The sequence below is a fragment of the Triticum urartu genome, chromosome 1A (genome assembly GCF_056163025.1).
Source record: "Triticum urartu cultivar PI428250 chromosome 1A, HENAU_Tu73, whole genome shotgun sequence".
NCBI lineage: Eukaryota > Viridiplantae > Streptophyta > Magnoliopsida > Poales > Poaceae > Triticum > Triticum urartu.
In genome coordinates, this window is record NC_141873.1 from 87,263,387 (window position 1) to 87,284,517 (window position 21,131).

Genomic DNA, 21,131 nt, shown 5'->3' on the forward strand with positions numbered 1-21,131 from the left:
TTGTGATGCTCTATCCATCCATGTCTTTGTTTGCAATTATGGAGCACCCTAGCTTGAGTCAATCGAGCTCTACTTTTGCTATAAAATAATCCTGGCAGATTGTTGACATGTTTAGCGATTTTGCCGAGGATGTTGCTATTGATCCGTGCATGCTATGTTGTTGTTCTTGCCATGTCTAGTTTCTATGACATGTATTCTTGATGGGTGTATGCTTAGTTTGTCATGCCATGCTCTGTAGTGAGTGCATCGAGCTCGTAAACATGCCTACTTTTCAAATCTGTTTGCATGCTCCAGTTTTTCACCAAGTCTGAATCTGTTTATGTTTTTGCCATGTTCACATGCTTGCAATTGTATTTTCTGATCCCTTTTGGCTCATGGTCACTAAGGAACTTTTGTTAAGTGCTTTGAGTAGCTTCATGCCATGCCTTTCTTTGCCATGTTAAGTTCCTGTAGCATGTAGTTTTCATGCTCTAAAGTTTGCTTCATGATGATAAATTCTAGACTTGTGTTAATTTCACTAAGTCTGAAACCTGTTATCATTTTCTCTTTTGCCATGCTTGTTTGAACCTGTTAATGGATGAATTAGCTGTAGCTCAGTGTTCAACTTTTGTCAAGCTTCATGAGTGGGTCCCTGCCATGTATCTTGTTGTCATGTTTGAGTGTTGTAGCATATTTATCTTGATGCATTTAGTTGGTCACTTGCTGATTATCGCAGACCGCTGCCATATTCGTTTTGATTGTCATTCCCAAACCGTGCATCCGATTCCGGTGATCTTTATATCGATTTCAACCGAAATCACCTCACCTTTCCAATGGCACTCTTGGATTTCCAAGTTGATGCCAGGTTCAATCATTCCTTATCAAATCTTGCATATGCATCACATACCGCATCCCGCATATCATACCATGTTTGCATCATGTTGTTTGAGCATTGCACGTGGTTGATTGCGTTCCTTTTTGTTTGTTGTTCTTGTTTGGGTAGAGACGGGAGATGAGTTCGTGAACGAGGAGCCCGTTGAGTTCGCTTATGAGGATCAAGTCAACTCTGAGAATTTTGCAGGCAAGATGACCATACCCTCGAAATCACTTCTATCTTTGCTTGCTAGATGCTCGCTCTTTTGCTATGCCTATGCTGCGATACCTACCACTTGCTTATCATGCCTCCCATATTGTTAAGCCAAGCCTCTAACCCCCCTTGTCCTAGCAAACCGTTGTTTGGCTATGTTACCGCTTTGCTCAGCCCCTCTTATAGTGTTGTTAGTTGCAGGTGAAGTTTGGAGCTTGTTCCATGTTTGGTACATGGATATTATTGTTTGGATATCACAATATCTCTTATTTAATTAATGCATCTATATACTTGGTAAAGGATGGAAGGCTCGGCCTTATGCCTGGTGTTTTGTTCCACTCTTGCCGCCCTAGTTTCCGTCATATCGGTGTTATGTTCCCGGATTTTGCGTTCCTTACACGGTTGGGTTATAATGGGAACCACTTGACAGTTCGCCTTGAATAAAACTCCTCCAGCAAGGCCCAACATTGGTTTTACCATTCGCCACCTAGCCTCTTTTTCCCTTGGGTTAGGCCAGCCCTTTATTTTAAACCCCCCCCCCGGGCCAGTGCTTGTCTAAGTGTTGGTCCAACCCAGAGCACCGTGCGGGGCCGTCCCTTGGCAACTTGGGTTACGTTGGCTCCCGTACGCTTAGCTTATCCGGTATGCCCTGAGAACGAGATATGTGCAGCTCCTATCGGGATTTGTCGGCACAGCGGGTGGTCTTGCTGGACTTGTTTTACCATTGTCGAGGATGTCTTGTAACCGGGATGCCGAGCCTGATTGGATTGTCTTAGGAGAAGGAATATCCTTCGTTGACCGTGAGAGCTTGTGATGGGCTAAGTTGGGACACCCCTGCAGGGATTTGAACTTTCAAAAGTCGTGCCCGCGGTCATGGGCAGATGGGAATTTGTTAATGTCCGGTTGTAGAAAACCTGAAGTTGATCTTAATTAAAATACATCAACCGCGTGTGTAACCATGATGGTCTCTTCTCGGCGGAGTCCGGGAAGTGAACACGGTGTTGTAGTAATGCTTGATGTAGGTTGTTCTAGGATCACTTCTTGATCATAGTTGTTCGACCGCGCTTTTGCCTTCTATTCTCGCTCGCATTTGCGTGTGTTAGCCACCATATATGCTAGTCGCTTGCTGCAGCTCCACCTCATACCTTTTACCCTACCTATAAGCTTAAATAGTCTTGATCGCGAGGGTGTGAGATTGCTGAGTCCCCGTGACTCACAGATACTTCCAAAACTAGCTTGCAGGTGCCGATGATATCGTGCAGGTGACGCAACCAAGCTCAAGGAGGAGCTCAATAAAGATCTTGTCCTTTGTGTTGTCTCGTTCTAGTTGATCAGTGGTGGAGCCCAGTTGGGGTCGATCGGGGATCTGTGTGGCATTTGGGGTAGTCTTCTTTCATGTTGGTTCCGTAGTCGGACCTTGATTGTATCTGGATGATGTAATGCTTTATTCATGTATTGTGTGAAGTGGCGATTGTAAGCCAACTATGTATCTCTTTCCCTTATGTATTACATGGGTTCTGTGAAGATTACCTCACTTGCGACATTGCTTTCAATGCGGTTATGCCTCTAAGTCGTGCTTCGACACGTGAGAGATATAGCCGCATCGAGGGCATTACACCTAGGGCAGGCCACGCGCCCCTTCCCCTCTGGTCCGAATTGGACTAGGAGAGGGGGGGCGCCCCCCCCCCCTTTCCTTCTCCCTTTCCCCTCCTAGTAGGAGTAGGAACGAGGGGAGTCCTACTCATACTAGGAGGAGGACTCCTCCTCCTGGCGCGCCATAGAGGGCCGGCCGGCCACCCCCTTGCTCCTTTATATACGGGGGCAGGGGGCACCTCTAGACACACAAGTTGATCATTGATCCCTTAGCCGTGTGCGGTGCCCCCCTCCACCATAATCCACCTCAATCATATCGTAGCGGTGCTTAGGCGAAGCCCTGCGTCTGTAGCATCATCATCACCGTCATCACGCTGTCGTGCTGACGGAACTCTCCCTCGAAGCTCTGCTGGATCAGAGTTCGTGGGACGTCATCGAGCTGAACGTGTGCTGAACTCGGAGGTGCTGTGCGTTTGGTACTTGAATCGGTCGGATCGTGAAGACGTACGACTACATCAATCGCGTTGTGCTAACGCTTCTGCTTTCGATCTACGAGGGTACGTGGACACACTCTCCCCTCTCGTTGCTATGCATCACCATGATCCTGCGTGTGCGTAGGAAATTTTTTGAAATTACTACGTTCCCCAACAGCAAGACCCGGCCAAAGGCCGGCTCGTGGAGAGGCCTTCTGGGCCGGCTTGTGGAGACGACCCAAATGGAGGATTCCCAAACTTGGGAGGCAAGACAAGTAAGAGTTAGAGTAGGATATGGTTGACAGTTCAACCCGGAATCATCTGTAAACCTAGGGGACTCGACCTATTATATAGAGGGAGCCCCTAGGACGAAAGACTAAGTTGTAATATCTCGAGAGCTAGTTAGTAAATCTGCATCCTTGTAATCGAGATCATCGTCAATATCAATCAAGCAGGAAGTAGGTCTTTACCTCCATCGTGACTCCGTGAGGGGCCGAACATGGATAAACTTGTGTCCATCATTTTCAATCAACCATGTTCAAGTGACCACCTAGTTGCGATGGCCTCCATACTTAGTCCTTTCCCGAGGACATCTGCTGTTGTAAAACCGCGACACTGCCCAAGTTCAAATTTGGACATTTAAGCCGATTGGCATCCCGCAACCCTAGCCACATCCACCTCCTCCCTCTCCGCCCCGCAGCCCGATCCCATCCACCTCTCTCCCGCTCCGTCGCTCTTCCTACGCCCTTTGGCTTCGCCATGGTTCGGCAAAATATAACGACATATGCTATGCTCACGCCGGAGCGCTGGCTCTAGATTGAGCAGGAGATCCAGGCGTGGCATGCCGCGCGCGCCACCCGCATCACTGTCGTCCTGCCTCCGGATTTTCCGAAGTCGAAATTGGAGTCGAAGGAGGAGGAGCAGGTGGATGAGGAGGAGGAAGAGGAGCAGCAGCCGGCTCCGATGGAGGTGACGAAACCGGAGGAGGATGAGGCGGAGAAGCCGAAGGAGGGTCTGGCGCCGGCTCCGGGCTTCAATATGGAGAACGCGAAGGCGGAGTTCACGGTCGCCCAAGCAGCCGAGATGGAGGAGCAGCAGGCCTTCCTGGAGTCCATCCAGGATAAGGCCTATGTGGAGGCCAACCGACAGTGCATCCGGCAAGAACTAGCGGTGACTGACGCGCTCTTCGACGTGGTGGAAGCGGAGGCCGACACGGAGCAGATGGAGGAGCCGCATGAGCTAGAGTTGCGGCTGCCGTCCATGTACCCGAAGCCAGGCACCGAGATAGTGGACATCTCCGACGAGGATTAGGATAGTTGATCAACGTATTATGCAGGGAGGAAGCTAGAAAAAATGGGCAGTGATGTCAATCACTGCCCACGGTAAGCCTATTATAGTGGTGCAACAACATAGACAATGGTCGAGAGCAATATAAAGAGCAAACATATGCAATGAGCTCGTGATATTATTATTACATAAAAAAAACCATACCGAGTATTGGCCGAGCGAAGTCATAGAACAACACTTGTTTACATATTCCATAAATAATAAGCAAAACGATGACTTTGGAATGTTTCATTTGCAACTTTCTGAAAAAGATAAACAAAAGAATATATATTAATTCACAACAATGGTAAGAAAGAAATAATGCAGACAATAAGTATCATTAAGCAAAAAAAACTAAAGTGATATGAGACTCACATTTTATAACTTCCCTTCTTGATCTTTCATCTTCTTAAATAGATCAATAACATAATCATTCGTTATATTGTAGAAAATATATCTTTCTCCACATAGCAAATCAGGATCACTTATGAACTCGTCACCCATTTTGTTTCGCAAAATACTCTTGACGATATTCATTGCTGAAAAGCATCTCTTCACTGACGATGTAGCAACTCGCAAAATTAGCACCAACTTGAGAAGTTGATACACCAAAGGAAAAGCAAGATGCTTTTTAGTTTCCACCAACACTTTAGCAAGATTAGCAATGCCATCCAAATTGTCAAATCTCTGGCCCGCTCGGACATTGTCAAGAAAATCCGAAGTTCATGACCGAGATCCATCAATTATGTTGAATTGAAATCATCAGGATAAAACTCAGCTAGCTTACCTGGGATGGGAAGAACTTGTAGAGTTCTACGATCTAGAGAGCGAGAGAGACACAGTGCAGATTACCTGGGATGGGGAGAACTTATAAATTAAAGATTATGTCGGTCGGCCGATGTCAACATTCATCGGATGAACCAGCGTCGAGTTCTCCGTCGTTCGCTATCGATTCGCTTTGTAGCTAAACATGCATAGAATCCAAACAAAAGCATGTAGAGGATAAAATCCACGTAATACCAAGGACGGAGCTCCCATGTAGCTATTGAAATTAAGTTTTGTAGTATGAGGTATCTAAATGCAGATAAGCAAATTTGAGACGTGATCAATCAATCATTGTCCACGGACCTTTGAAGGGTCAATCGTAGATGCTTTTACTGTGGATATGGCACGCGAGGACAAAAGGGCATTCGATGAAAATGGAAACGTGACCGCTACACGTCATAGGAGTATCGTTTTCACAGTGCAAGGCCGCGAAGTGAAAAGAATTAGGGTGAGGCGCGGGCCCCACCGCCAAGGAGGCAACCGAGCACATGCCGCCTTCGTTTCCTCCCCAAGCCGCAAAGCCCAGTTCGCGGGGCACGCACGCTCTCCTCCCACTCATTGTCGCCGCTCACCAGGCGCGCCCTCTCCCGGGACGCAGCCCCGCGGGAGCACGGCGCCGTCCGCCCGCGCGCGCCACCTCCCCGGCATTGCGAGGGAACCGCCCAGGTGCGAGCAGATCGTCCTCTCCCCGGTCGCGTCAGCCGCTCTCTCCTTCCCTCGCCCGCTTCTCACGCCCCTCCCTTGTCCCCGCAGGAGCACGCACGCCGCGGCCCCGTCTCGGTCCGCCCCGCGCCGCCCCGCCCCCTTGGTCCCTGCTTCAGCGCCGGTTGGACCCCGCGAGCAAGCCGCGAGTGCCAGGGTTAGTTCATCTGTCTCCACGCTCGCCTCGTCCCGTTTGGGTTCACTTTTTGCTCCGCGAGCAGCATTTGGATTTGCTCCTCATGTGCGGCGCGTCGATTTGCCGATGCATTTAGCGGGTTTCCTGCTGTGGGGTTTAAGATAAAATTGAATCTCGATTCTGAGTTCGCGACTTCATGGGGGGACGAGGAGATATCTGGACGCGTGCACGTAGATAGGATCACGGGAGCGAAGTACAGTGAGTGATTGACAAAAAACTACCAGTTTGGGGGTTTGCGTCTCACAGAACTACCACTTTTTTAAAAGTGGCCGAAAACTATTAAAAAAACGTAAAAACGTGACTAAAAACTATCAGGTTGACTGAATGGTGGTTTTGACCGTTTTAACCACGATTCTGACATGAGTGGCCCACGTGCCAGGCTAGCGGCCCGCCTAACGGCTAACGGCGCGCACGCGGGGCCGTTAGAGCCGCTCGTCGGTCGCACCTGATCGGGACCAGGTCATAACCTGGCCGACCGGGCCGCTCGTCCCCACCAGCTCTCTCACTCTCCCCCGAGCTCACTCAACTCCTCTCTGCTCTCCTCTGCTTCTGTTTCTTCTTCTCGTGCTCCAGCGACGCCGTGACCATGCCGTCGTGGCCGAATAGCAACAAGACGTCGGATGACGATGACGAGTACATGAGCGAGTTCAGCAGCATGCAGATGGAGTACTTTGTAAGTCATCTCAGTCTATCCTCTCCCTCTCCTGTCTGTTCTGTTCTAGGGTTAGGGTAGGGTTAGGGTTTGAAGATATTTGAGATTTTTCCATTTAAGTTGATATATGTGAGTTGTTCTTGATACAGATATGCTTTTGCTTTTGCAGCAAACTCCTGACACTGTGATAGACCCTAGTTTCTGTGGGCTTGTGACTGAATCTGACAGAAGGTGCATCCTGCACAGGCAGAGGGCGGGCACGTTTGTGGCATTTGAAGGCACTGACACTGGCAGGAGATTCATAGGATGTGCTACTGAGGTAATGGACCAAGTTGGTGTGGATTTGATTAGTTTGAATTTCTGCTGTGTAGTGGAAACAGAGTGTTTAGTTGTTGTTATTCTGAATTTTCCTTAAGTCTGAAAACATTGGTATGTCTGAATACTTTACTTGTAGTAAAGAGCACTGGAAACATGTCTGAATACTGTACTTGTAGTATAGAACTAACTAGCTAGTGTAGCTTATATCATTATTGTTTATGATTTGTTATTCTGAATTTGCTTGTTCACTGTAAAATTAAATTGATTTTCAGGATGGTGTGAACTGTGGTGTTCTGGAGTGGGTAGATGCCCCCTGGCCTGTAATTCTGCAAAGGCGCTTAAGCAAGCTCTGGGATATGTATCATGAGCAGAACCTTGGTAGAGCCCAGGATAATGAGGCTCATGGGATAGAGGTTGCAAAACTGCAGAAGGAGCTTGATTCTCTGGCCAATCAGTATAGCCAGCTGGTGGATGATGTGTCCAAGTTGTTTGATTATCAGGATGGAATCAAATCTCATGACATGGATTGCACAAGCCAGGCAATCAATGAACTGAAGGAGAAGAAGAAGCAACTTGAGGAGCAGGCAAAGATTGAGCTTCAAATGGAGAAGCTTAAGCTCAAGAAAGAACAAAGGTGCATCCTTCAGAGTCAAGCTGATATAATCCAAAACACAAGGAAGGCCATGAAGGAGCTAGAGGTGGAGAAAGATCTCCTTAAAGAAGAGAAGAAGAAGCTGGAGAATGTCATTGCTGAGCTCCTTAAGGTTGGTCATGGGTGCAAGGAAAAGCTGGACAAGATAAAGGAAGTTGTGATGGAGGAGTGAAGTGGCAACTCTCTGGATGGTAAGTATATATGAGGCCTATATATATAATTGGCCTAGGAATGATCAGTCTGATGCAAATATGCCCTGATCTGCTTATGAACTACCTTTGAACTACCTAAGAACTGTAATGGGTTCAGATCATTTTGGTTGGTGTGGGGGTGGTGTTTGCCCTGATCTGTACTGCCCAAATATTATCCTGATGCTGAGAACTGGTGCTAAGTTAAGTTAAGAACTAAATTATCTAAGTCTGATGTAGTTTATTTGTGTGTGTTGTATCATAAGTTCTTGCTGAGATCTGTTTACTTCATAAATTGCTTCATCACAGGTTCAGACAAATTCAGAGAAGTTTGGAAGACATCTAGTCTCCCATAGATAGCATTTAGTCTTACATAGATAGGACATGGACACTGAAATTGTTCAAAGACACTTAAACTGACAGAACTGAATCTCACTGAGATTGCAAACACCCTGATAAACTGACAGAACTAAACTGACATAACTGAATCTCACATAGATCTGGCGATAACTGAATCTGAAACTTACTGTTTCAGATTGTTAGGCCCCTGCCCTGCTATGCGACCTGACCGTCGCACCTCTTGCTTGACTTGAGTGGTAGGTGGCAGCTCTGGCACCTCCTCTTCGTCTCCATCGATGACGATGATGGGAGGAGGACGTCGGCGAGCCAGCAGTGCTGGTGGGGCGATGATCTGCAGGTCCTCGTCGGCGTTGCCCATAGTAGTTGGAGTTGCAGCTTGTGCTGGAGGGATATAGCGGTGGGCTGCCCACCGTTCCCTCTGCCCAGCATCGTCGGAGTCCGCCTCCTTCATTGCCCACAGCAACATTTCGATGGGCATGATACCCTTACCTGGGGTTGCATAGCGCTGGTCCATGCACTGCTTCTCCTCAGTCATCGCCTTCTTCCTCACCTCTTCTGATGCATCCACGAGCCCCTGTGCGCTGCTGTATCTCATGGCAATCTTCATGTAGTCGAGGAAGAGGTCTTCGTCGCCGTGAGCCGACCCAAAAAGCATGGCAACCCAGCCCTTGCCGGTGGGGAAGGGGTTCAGCCATGGGTCTGGCGTAGAGGAAGAACCAGCCATGGATGTAGGTGGAGTGAGGTTTTCGAGAGAGAGGTAGAGTGAGCAGAGATAGAGTGAGCTGTTGGGCTACTTAAATGTTGGAGTGGAGGAAGTGCGGTGGAGTGTGACAGTGGGGAAGTGGTAGATTGAGTGATGAGAAATGGTGGTAGTTGTGTTGCAATTAAAGTCTTTGTTGAAACCCAGCAACTTGGAACTTGTGTGCTCAAACAGTGGAGTAGTTGATGGTCAAACAGTGGAGTATTTCAAAAATTAGAGTGACCAAAAAATCACATTTCAGCAAAGCCCAAGTATAGAAACATTCAGATAAATGCAGATAGATGGATTCAGGCATAAGTTCAGACTTAAAAATACTGTGCCATGGATACATTTCTTAGAAAATAAGCATAGTCTTTATCATAGATTTTCCAACAACCCAAACATAGATAGTTCAGAAAATAAGCATAGTCTTTAACATGAGTACTCTCTTTAACATAGATTCAGGCAGCCACATTGCATCGTCTTCATCAAGGTTGGTGCATCTCCTGAACTGCATCCTTCACTGCAATCATGAAGTTCAGAAAGTTCAGAAGAAGACAAGATTCAAAGCAAGACTAAGAACAAGATTCAGGGCAATATTGAGCACAAGACAAGCAGATTCAGAAACACCACAATTTAGTCAGAAACTACCGCGTAGAACTAATCCCAATCCTGTCTTCCTTCTGCTGCAGCCAGGATCTGAGTCCATCTCTTCCTTGTTGCTTGGAATCGATGGAAAGAAGCCCTGTCTCTGGCCCACCAGATGATTAGTTCATCTGTGATGTTGGTTCCTTCTGGGAACACCTCCTTGAACTGCTTCACGTCATTCTGGTTGCGTTCCGCCATAATCATGGCAGCAATCCTCTGGCGTCGCTCCTGTGCCTGTGCTCGACGGTTGGCCCTCCTTTTAGCCCTCCTTTCAGCCCTCCTTTCAGCCCTAACAACCCACAATTTCCACAGGTAATTGTTCCCATCCTACTGGTGTCTCTTGGGGCAGGAACTTCAAACTCTCCTTTCCTCCTTGCAGTCTGTTTTCTGCCTGCCTTTTCTTTGAACACAGGAGGTTCAATGTCTGGAGTGTTTGTGTGAGGCCAGAAATCTGGACCAGGAACATGGTATATAATTTCTTTGTATGTCTCCAAATAAAGTGGCTTCTTGAAAAAGTCATTGACATAGTCCTCAGGATGCAGCTTTTGCTTTGTCAGTACAGATATGCCATGACTGCAAGGTACACCAGTCATGCTCCATCTCTTGCAGTCACATGTATACCCTTCCATGTCCACACAATACTGTTTTTCTTTGCTAGTAACTTGCCAAATTGTTGGACCTGCTCTGTCAGCCTGACAATACTTGGCATACTGCTTGTTCTCTTCTAAAATCTCTGAGTAGGTTGGTGTGATTGTCCACCTGCTAATCTGTAACTTCTTCCTAATTTGTTGCCTCTTGATCATTTGCTTGGTCCTAATCCCTTCAAACATTGTCCTTATTGGTTTGGCCCTAACATCCAGTATCATCTTGTTGAAGACTTCACTTAGATTGTTCACAACTAAATCTGTTTTGCAAGTATGATCCATAGCAAACCTAGCCCAAGTAGAGACCTCAATTTTTTTGAGCCATTTCCAAGCATCCTCAGACTGTGCTTTCAGCTCTGCCATGCCTAGTTCATGCCCATGTTTAGTGTAGGAGTAGCTAGCCTTGTCAATACACTTCTTTAGTTCCTGGCCTCTAAATCCAGCAGATTGAAAATTTGCATATATGTGCCTAAGGCAATACCTTTGAGGTGAATCAGGGAATACCTCATTTATTGCCTTAAGCAAGCCCTGCACATTCACAAATTATTAATACAACTGAAAAAAAGTAATAACATAAATTGCTCAATGAAATTCTTCCCAACCTTTTGCCTATCAGACATGATAGTGTATGTTCCAAATTTGTTGCCACTGCCAATGCAACATCTCAATTGAGTTAAAAACCAATTCCAATTTTCAGCATCTTCCTTGTCAACCACACCAAAAGCTATAGGATAAATATTGTTGTTTCCATTCCTTCCTGTGGCTGCAAGAATTTGTTGTCCAGTGATTAACTTGATGAAGCATCCATCAAGACCTATAAATGGTCTGCAGCCATTAAGGAAACCTTCCTTTGAAGCTGCTAAACAATAGAACATATACTTGAATCTAGGAGTAGGTGTTGGGTTCTCTAGATCTTCAAATGTTGTTACTATACACCTGCTACCTGGGTTTGTGTCAAGAACTGCTTGAAGATAATCCCTGAGCCTCAAGTACTGCTTCTTGTGGTCACCTTGAACTACATCAACAGCCTTCCTCCTTGCCCTATATGCCACACTTCTTGATACATCCACTGAAAACTTAGTCTTGGTCTTCTTAATTAATGCATCCACATGAGATCTAATGTCTTCTCTCAATGCTGCCTCCACTGACCTTGACATCCACTTAGTAGTAACCTTCATGGACTCTGCACATGCTCCACAAGTGTGCAACATATCACACTTCTTGATGCAGAATGTTTTTTCATGAGCTAACTTAGAGGCACATATATAAAAATCACATCCCTGGGTGGCTCTCTCTGAGCACCAAACAATAATCCTATCTGGGGCATTTTTGTGGTATTGAAAATTTCTCAAAGTCCTAATGTGAAAATCCCTAAGTGCATCTCTGAACTCATACACAGTGGTGAAGCACAAGCCCTTACAAAACTGTTCTACTGGTCCTTGAAGTTTGTGATCATACCATATCCTGTCTTTCAACTTCTTATTCCTTCTCTTCCTACCACTTGGTAGTTTATAGGATCCTTCAGGCTCATCTTCTTCATCACTGATGCCATAGTCACCAGGGAAACATTTTTCATCTGCTTCAGGGAACCAATCTGCTTTCTCCATTTTCTCAATCTCATGGTGGGATCTACTAGTTGGACCAGGTTTTCTCACTACCTTCAGTTTCTGTACCACTGCTGTATCTTGTTTTGCAGCTTCATCTTAAGAGGAATACTCTGACTGAAAATCCACATTGTTCCCATCTAAACTTGAATTTGCAGCTTCATCATCAGAAACAAATTCAGACACATCAGTATCACCTTCAAAATGGTTAAGGTTAGCCTCTCTCTGCACCATGCTTTTCTTCAGCTCTTTCTTTCTGTCCATGCTTATATCCACCACCTTAGTGCAACTTTGTTGAGTGTTAATGCAATGTTCAGCAAAATAATTATCTCTGTTCTCATCTGCATTACATTCCTCAAGAGCTCCCACTACTCTTATGTTCAGAAACTTTTCATTATGAGAGTGTGCCAACATCTGCTGCACATCATCTTCACAACATATTTTATCTAAACCTTCTAATCCTTTCTCCTCATCAAATACATAGTACATATAATCATCAGCCACAAAGCCCTCACTCCCAATAAGAGAAAGCATTGTCAAATATGATATGTCTAACTGGTATAAATTTTGAACCACAGATTCTCTGGCATTGAAATGGAACCAAATTGACCACTTTGGGTCATCAATTCTGAAAATTATAAAATGAAATACCTTTATTAACTGAATACAGGATTACTGAACCTAAGTAGGCACAATATTGAGTTTCTGTCAAAGTGCTTTTTTCAGTTTCTTACACAACAAAGTATGCGCAATACTAACAATTTCCAAGATGACCATAACTAAATCTAACCATGCAAAAAACTAGCTTAAATTACCGATTCTCTGAATCTCTGAATCTCACAACCATGCAAAAAACTAGGCCGTACCTGTCGCCGCCAGCAGAACGAGGAAGCTTCCGCTGACCTTGAGCTCTGCTTCTTGTCGTCGACGGTGGTCGCGCCAGCGCCGACCAATCCAACCTCTGCTGCACGCCGGCAGCGGAAGGATTAGATTCGGACTGAGAAGGCTGCTGTGCCGCGCTGCCGCCCGGAGGTATGCCTGAATCGCCGCCGGAGTTTGCATCCACAGCCGCCATGGCTGCCAACGGCTAGAACTAGGAGCTCGGGGGAGAGTGAGAGAGCTGGTGGGGACGAGCGGCCCGGTCGGCCAGGTTATGACCTGGTCCCGACCAGGTGCGGCCGACGAGCGGCTCTAACGGCCCCCCGCGCGCCGTTAGCCGTTAGGCGGGCCGCCAGCCTGGCACGTGGGCCACTCACGTCAGAATCGCGGTTAAAATGGTCTAAACCACCATTCAGTCAACCTGGTAGTTTTTAGTCACGTTTTTACGTTTTTTTGGTAGTTTTCGGTCACTTTTAAAAAAGTGGTAGTTCTGTGGGACGCGAACCCCTAAAGTGGTAGTTTTTTGTCAATCACTCAAGTACAGTAGATACTCTAGTTCTTCATATTTTGCTTAATTAGATCAGTAAGCGTGGTAAGAATCGAGCCAGAACAGAAACGCCAGCGATTTCTTTTGCAATTAGCCGCCTGAAGTCCGTATCCTTGGCAGAATTGGTCCACTCCAATCTCTGTTCTCCCAGGAACAGAGAGCCCGAACAGAGGCTTCAGAGATTCGTGTGATGGGGAACGTGATTTGAGGGATTCTTGTCATTTATTCCGCAGCGGTGTAGGTACCACGACTATTTTTTGAGCTTGCTTATGTGTGGCCACTTGCTGAATCTTGTGGGGAAGGGAAGGGGATGGATGTGTGTGGGCGTGGTCTTTCTTGTGCCCTGGGGTCCGTTGCTTTTCCTCCTTCGTGCAGGAGGTGGCCTCCCTGATGAATCCCTGCCTGCATTTATGATTCTTCATGGTATTTTTTGTTTGTGTCATCTGATTTGATGTAAAGCTGCATTCCTAGCATGCAGCATTACAAGACTTCTTATCATATACGAAAACAGTGGGGTGACTTGTGAATTTTGTGATGGATGGATGTTTCATGGGCATCCTGTGTCCGACTCACCTGCTCTTCTTCGGCTTTAGGGAGGGGTTCCCGTAACTGCTGCTGCTGTTACTGCTTTCTCCTTTGGGTTTTCTGGGTTTGTTATGATAGTGTGTTGTTCCTTTTTGGAGACTACCGTAACACATCACAACTGGCATTATCCCGAGTCTCTTGGCTAGATGGTAGGGAGAATGCTTGTATGTCGAGCTTCTTCAGTTGTACTGTGTGATGTTGACTGAACCAGAATGGGCTTGCTAGCTTATTACTCATTCTTATACCTTGAGCTAAGAATTACCTACTTCAAGCTGACTGCTGTTTCTTCTTTTTCTTCAGGAGTTCAGGGTGTACTTCTGAGTGGAGCGTGTTACTTCTGATTGAGTTGAGTTTCGTCCGCTGTATTACTGCTGTAACTTCACAGCAGCAGAGAAACAGCGTCATGGTTGAGAAGGTATCCAGTTTAAGTCCCTGTTTGAGCAGTTTGCTTCTAGAACTTTTGATTGATCATTTACATGCAAGTATGATTAAACTTTATCAGGTTCTGTAATGACAAATTAACTTGTTACAGGGATATGTACTGAGTAATGACTATGCTTCAGTTCTTGGTCATATGTATTCTGCTTAGAAGGCTATCACTCGCAAGGTAAACATAGAGTTACTGTTTCTATCGTGTGCAAAATACATCCAGCTCCTATACTGTCATTCATTCCCTATGTGTGTTGACTGGCAAACTTTCTAGAGTCTCCGTATCTTTAAGTTTGGTCCTTATATTTAAAAGTTCTAAAATCAGAGAACTACAGAGATAAGCAAAAAGAAACTCCCCCAATAGGGATGATTGATAGTCATTACTGGTTCGTCCTCATGCTTTGTTGGAAGCACAGACAAGTTTTGAACATCTCTATTAATCAATCTTCGGATCTGTTGTACAGCATAAACAAGCCATTAGACTTGAAGCCTTGAACATCTAGTTACAATCTAATGTGAAAGATCTGTTTGTCACAAAACTGAATTTGCCCATTTGTGGAGTTAAAGTAGTGCATTGTAGGTTTGGGATATACTCCGTCCCAAAATAAGTGTCTCAACTTTAGTACAAAGTTGAGACATTTATTTTGGGACGGAGGGAGTAGCATTTTTGTTCAAATGCCTTTAAGGAATTAGATGTCAAATCATTATTTTAAGCCCTTAATTGTGAGTAAAGTTAAACACGGTTAGCTGGCTTGAGTGAGTGTTGAGTCTTTTTTTGTTTATTCTATCTATATGAAATCAAATAGAGTTTCATATTTTCTTATTTCTGCTTTAATATGGGCCGATTATAAACTGATATAGATGTCGTTCTTGATCAAACTCATGCTGCTGTGTAGTGTCTTTTCTTTTTAACTATGTTAAAAAAGAAGTATTCATTGTACTTCTGGCCTTAGCATTCATTTTGGGGGTTTTACTATTTATTCTCAGATGTTATGGCTTTTGTTTATGACTTTTTATTTACTGTCACGCTAAGCAAGGTTGCTGTTTGTTCCTACAGCTTCCTTTGATCTCATTACTTAGAATCACCACCTCCTCTTCTGTATCCCGACGCAGGGTTGACCGTGGGTGTCTAATACAAGGTAGTATGCTCCCTGGACTTCCTCACTTCTGTTCTTTTTGTTTGCATTGTACCAAACTGTAAACTGTACTTAAAAAATCCTTTTCTTTTTCTCATTGCTAGATGGCTGCTCCGCCAAATGCATTTTCGAGCGAGTTACAGAAGTGGATCTACAACCGTTCTGTAGGCTCTATATTTTTCATCACTATCGGACCAAAAGCATCTGCAATTAATGCACTTATAGCTCTTATGAACAAAGTAGAGACTGTTCCTGCAGAAAAAAGAGCTGCGGAGTTAGACCTCCGAGGACAAAATTGCACAGGCGTTGTAGTGGAGGAGGCAGATGATCATCTTAAGATCTTAACATGTGCCCATCTTATGCAACACGTATTCAAGAGTTCAGAACCCCTTTCGCTTAAAGATGCTTGTTCGCTTTTTTCTGTAAGAGTGTTGTGTGATCATTACGAGCAGAGCTTCCGCGGGCAAAGCAGGATAAGAGCAAGAGTTTATGCACCAGCTTCCATGATTGGCATCGATTGCGAGAAAGACCTGCTTCTTCTTCATGTATACCGACCAGATATTAAGAATTTGGGCAGAAGATGTACCAACAGTCATCAGGGCTTGATTCTTAGTCCAACTCCTCCAGAAGCTTTCGACAAGTGCGCAATGATTTCATGGCCTCCTGGCCTACCTCGAACAGCTGTTGAAGGATCAATTTCTCACCCTTCAAGAACAGTCCGTGACTTGGAACTTGTGAACACTGTTGGATACACAATGAACCTCACTCAAGTAGTAATAGCAAGTGAAAAAGGAAGCTCAGGTGCTCCGTTGTTAGATGGTAATGGGAGAATAATTGGATTGTTGCATGGCGGTTTTGGAGGGCAGTTTACATACTTTATCTCCCATGCTGATATCGGATGTTTTCTGAGGCGACATCACGTGGTACATGGTATGTTATCACATATGTTTTTTTACTTGTTTGTGTTGTTACTATTTGTAAATATGCCTTACGAAAGCATAAATAACATGCAGGGATATGAGGTGTTATTTGATCATCCTACAGCCCTTGTTCCCACCCGATCTCTTGTTGTTATCCCATCCACAATTGCTGCTCGAACTGCTGTTAAACAACAGAGTCAGGTTCATTAGTGCTGCTCTGTTACCGGTAAGGAACCAACCATAGCATGATGTTGCTAGAGTTTGTTTGTTCTTGATGTTAATATCTGGTGTGGAACAGTAAGAATGGATTGATTGTATGGTTTTCTGCTTCAGATTACTTTCTGTTATTGTAGTTGTGAAAACTGATAGTAATTCAAAATTTGCCTCAAAATGCCATTCAGAATACTGTGATTTATTCTGCGCAAAATGCCATTCATAATTTACTTCTGGTCCATGAGGTCACAGGTTCAAGTCCTGAAAACAGCCTCTTACAGAAATGTAGGGAAAGGCTGCGTACAATAGACCCAAAGTGGTCAGACCCTTCCCCGGACCCTGCGCAAGCGGGAGCTACATGCACCGGGCTGCCCTTTTTTTTTACTTCCTGTCTATGCAAGCCTCAAAATGTGATATGGAATACCATAGTTTACTCTCTTGTCCCCTCACCTTAGAGTTTAGTTTCCTTTTCGTGGTCTGTGCTAGTAAATGGTGATTCCTATCCTGGTTAAAGTAATACGGAGTGCTCTGTGATCAGTTATTCTAACTAGATGCTGGGGCGCGTCCAGTTGTTTTTATGGCCTAAGTTGATCTGTGTAAATAATAAATCTATGAACAGCAAAATCAGCTGCAACCACTTGTAAAATATAACGGGAGTATGGGATACAGCCAGAGTTATTCCTTTCCTTCTTTTAAGCTTCCTCCTGACCAGAGCAGCACAGAAACCCAACACACCATACAAGTGGCCCTAGATATGACCAAATTGCCTACGCGTGGTGACATAGCTCAGCGTACGCAACGTGGTGCCCAGTAGGTGCACAATCAACACCACTTGGACAGCCCAGTTAACGCCCTTGTTCGGTCCTTAATTGTTTTAATTTGCTCTTTTTGTACGTTGTGAGTTGGTGGACTTGTGAAGAACAATTTACAAGAATGTGGTAACCGTCTGAAGTATTGTACTGTACATCCTAAGGATGTGAATGATACCTTTTGTTGTGGACGAACTGTATGAACACTTGGCTGCAGATGGTTTATCCATTCACTTATTTAGTTAGAAATTTGATAGGAATGGGAAAACAGTGTAAGATACTAAGATCAAAGGTTAATTGTCAATTTTCTTTGTCCATCGACGTAATCTGCTGTTGATTTAAATTTCAGTTGAATTCCAGTCTGTCATTTAACCTTGTTTTATTGTAGTTTATGTGACAGCAATGTCGATTCAACTGCTGCGTTACGAAGTGCTGATTACAAATGGAGAGACTACGCGACAACTCTGTACTGAAATCGGCAAACACTTGTTGTTCCATCTCTTAGGCTTTATCACAGTTCCCCCGCCCAAAAGAAGTCTTCATCAGAGTTGAGAATTTTTGAGGTCTACCAGCTGAAAACAATCTGTGAGCATACACTATGTGATGTTGCTCTCTGGTCTAAAATGTAAACTCAGTACTGCCTCTCTGTTCCCAGCATCAATGTTATTTCGCTTCAGATCTGATTTCCTGCAGAGTGCAGTTCTTTTTGCTGATTTTCATCCGAATAACATATGTGTTGGTACTGACTTGCTTCTTGGAATGAACTAGTATCTTCATAAGATTGTTGAGTTCGTTCGAAGATTGTTGCACACAAATTAGTGCCAGCAGCAGGGAGCTGATGCTGAATACCAAGTGTGCTGTTCAAGCTGATCCGCCACGTAGGCCATGTTCAACAAGAATGTATACCTGCAGCTTTCTGAACCATATTTTTTGGCAGAACACGTATATTGTTGTACGGAGTATCTTGAAAAACTGCAACCGCTGAGTGAGGCGTACTGGAGCTTGGGCTTCAGAGCTGTGTTTTCTTTATTTTATTTTTTCAAAATTCCCGTTTTGAAGTGTCAAAATATAAAATCCATATGTATATATGGATGTATTCTATGTGTGCATAGATTTATTTTCATGATGGAAGGATTTAAGATGTGAGCTAAAAATAATTGTGTGGATTTTAGTCTCTATAAACAGTGATGTGCTGAAGTGACACGAATTTAATTTTTTAGCTTACATCTTAAATAATTTCATCTTAAAAATTATACACATGTAGAATACTTCCTCTGTTCCCAAATATAAGTCTTTTTAAATATTTCAAATGGAATACAACATACGGATGTATGTAGAATATTTTAGAGTGTAGATTCACTCATTTTGCTCCGTATGTAGTCACTTGTTGGAATCTCTAAAAAGACTTGTACTATGTATTTGGGAACGGAGGGAGTACATTAGTATGTTGGTGCAACTGTCTTTGGGATTTTTAAAAATTAAAAAAATATCTTTTGTTTTTTTTTTTCCAAAAAACAAGTTCTATGGAGCCAGAGCTCCAAACAAACTTTTCAGCAATAGTGTCTTATACTCGCTCCGTTTCAAATTACTCGTTGCAGAAATGGATGTATCTAGAATTAAAATACATCTAGATACATCCATACATGCGACAAGTAATTTGGAACGGAAGGAGTATTAGGGAAGCGCTAGGGATAGGAAGTGTTTCCCTTACCTACACGGCTACAATATCAGCAAGATGGTGAGAACAGACGAGGGGCTTCACAATGAGCGTAGACGTGCAGATGTATTCACATGCAAGGAGGGACGTTGCTGCATGGCATTCGGCTGTGCACCATAGTTTAATGATGGATTAGTCTAAGGCGTCGGATCATACAGGATATGGGTGGCGGCCAGTATAGCATCTCTGATGGAAATAATTACACAGTCGACAGTATATCTTTGTACATAGGCTGTTGAAGACTAGCCAGATTTGTTTGTACTCCCTCCGTTTCTAAATATTCTCTCTGTTCCTAAATATTTGTCTTTCTAAAGATTTCAACAAATGACTACATATGAAGCAAAATGAGTGAATCCACATTCTAAAATATGTTTATATACATCCGTATGTGATAGTCCATTTGAAATCTCTAAAAAAACAAATATTTAGGAACAGAGGGAGTATAAGTTTTTTAGAGATTCTAAGAAGTGACTACATGCGGAGTAAAATGAGTGAATCTACACTTTAAAATATGTCTACATACATCCGTATGTTGTTGTCCATTTAAAATGTCTAAAAAGACTTACATTTAGGAACGGAGGGAGTAGATGTGAGTGATGTATGCAGCAAAGGATAATTTCATCCAAATGTATCACAATTATATTTATTAATCCAAAATGGAATTAATTATAGTGCACATAAATCACTCTTCTTTTTTGTTTAAACATGTTATGGTCAGAACATCATGGATGATATTTTCGTCTTGACTCCAAAAGTCCAAACCACATTTATCGCGATCATCTTTAGTAATCCAAAATAACTAGTATTATGTTACACATAAATCATTTTCTTTACACTGTCAAAACACGACACGCGCAGGCAACGGAGGAGGAACGCACATGTACCACTTCTCCTCTCAAGTTCCAATAGCATATGAAAGAGAAACCCTTATAAAGTTGTCTCAACTCTTCTCCATAGCTGGTATTGTATTAAATTTGCCACCGTGTCATGACACCTAGGCCCATATATAATTCAACAAAGGACACCGACCCCGCAAGTGGTGAAGGTAAGTGGGAAAATAGCAGAAAGGGGAGTAAGGGGATGAGATGCTGAGCATAAAGTGGAAGAAACATCTGGGCGGCGGCATGCGTAACATGCTCTAGAACCAATAGTGCATGCACGTTCATTAGATTTTGGAAAAACAATACTGGTAGATTTAGACCTGGTTGAAAACTAACCACATTTTGAACAGTTTGATTCTGGTAAATATGAAATATGAATCTGCCCTGCTATAGGAAATAATATAATTTGAAGAACATTGTTGTCTCCCAATCTCATTTGAATTCAGTTTGCAAGGGAAAAAATTCGAGACAGATGTAGGCACAAGTGATGCCAACGACTTGACCAACCGGGGAGGTGGACACTGTATCGAGCTGAAAAACCTTGTTCCTGGCAGGTTGGGACGAGAGTACGTCAATGGTGTATCATGTTTTTATACCTGCAATTGCGTGACTTTTAGGACCCCCTGCACGTACCATTTTTCCCAAGTAGACCATGCATGTAATATAACTACTGAATATTTTAGGACGCCGACAAGTCCTGAACATTCGGGATTCAGCTGTGGCAAATTGAACGTTTTTCATGACAATTTATATACGTTAGGGATGACAAGTTTAGTTGGTAAGCATGGCAATTTCACCCTCGGTTTGTTTTTTGCCAAGTACTCCCTCCGTAAACTAATATAAGAACTTTTAGATTACTACTTTACTGATCTAAACGCTCTTATATTAGTTTACAAAGGGAGTAATTGCCATGTTCTCAACTAAATTTGTCATCCTCACGTCAGCTAAAGTTGCCAAAGAAAACGTTTGATTTGCCATGAGCAAATCCCAAACATTCCGGATTTATCATTTCCAAAATTTGAAGGGCAC

At 43.9% G+C, this 21,131-nt stretch overlaps 3 protein-coding genes across 6 annotated transcripts; 1 reads left to right on the forward strand and 2 right to left on the reverse strand.

Annotated features, from left to right (window-relative positions):
- Positions 1–5,866: 5,866 nt before the first annotated feature.
- LOC125532727 (uncharacterized) lies at positions 5,867–15,565 on the forward strand. Of its 4 annotated transcripts, XM_087513870.1 has the most exons (9): positions 5,867–5,949; positions 6,037–6,854; positions 7,003–7,152; positions 7,424–7,994; positions 11,891–12,027; positions 12,145–12,199; positions 14,298–14,412; positions 14,530–14,604; positions 15,484–15,565. In XM_087513870.1, the coding sequence occupies exons 2-4, from the start codon at positions 6,768–6,770 to the stop codon at positions 7,973–7,975; spliced, it is 789 nt and encodes a 262-aa protein (XP_087369996.1). In that variant the 5' UTR covers positions 5,867–5,949; positions 6,037–6,767; the 3' UTR covers positions 7,976–7,994; positions 11,891–12,027; positions 12,145–12,199; positions 14,298–14,412; positions 14,530–14,604; positions 15,484–15,565. The 4 variants fall into 4 exon arrangements, with proteins under 4 accessions (XP_087369996.1, XP_087369990.1, XP_087369994.1 ...); XM_087513864.1 differs by lacking the exons at positions 11,891–12,027; positions 12,145–12,199 and having other exon boundaries at positions 5,869–5,949; XM_087513868.1 differs by lacking the exons at positions 5,867–5,949; positions 11,891–12,027; positions 12,145–12,199 and having other exon boundaries at positions 6,037–6,142; positions 6,561–6,854.
- Positions 8,002–11,878, reverse strand: LOC147990164 (uncharacterized). Its single transcript, XM_087513876.1, has one exon. The coding sequence runs from the start codon at positions 11,591–11,593 to the stop codon at positions 10,919–10,921; it is 675 nt and encodes a 224-aa protein (XP_087370002.1). The 5' UTR covers positions 11,594–11,878; the 3' UTR covers positions 8,002–10,918.
- Positions 9,939–10,745, reverse strand: LOC147990165 (uncharacterized). The gene has a single exon (XM_087537321.1). The coding sequence runs from the start codon at positions 10,743–10,745 to the stop codon at positions 9,939–9,941; it is 807 nt and encodes a 268-aa protein (XP_087393447.1).
- Positions 15,566–21,131: the final 5,566 nt, after the last annotated feature.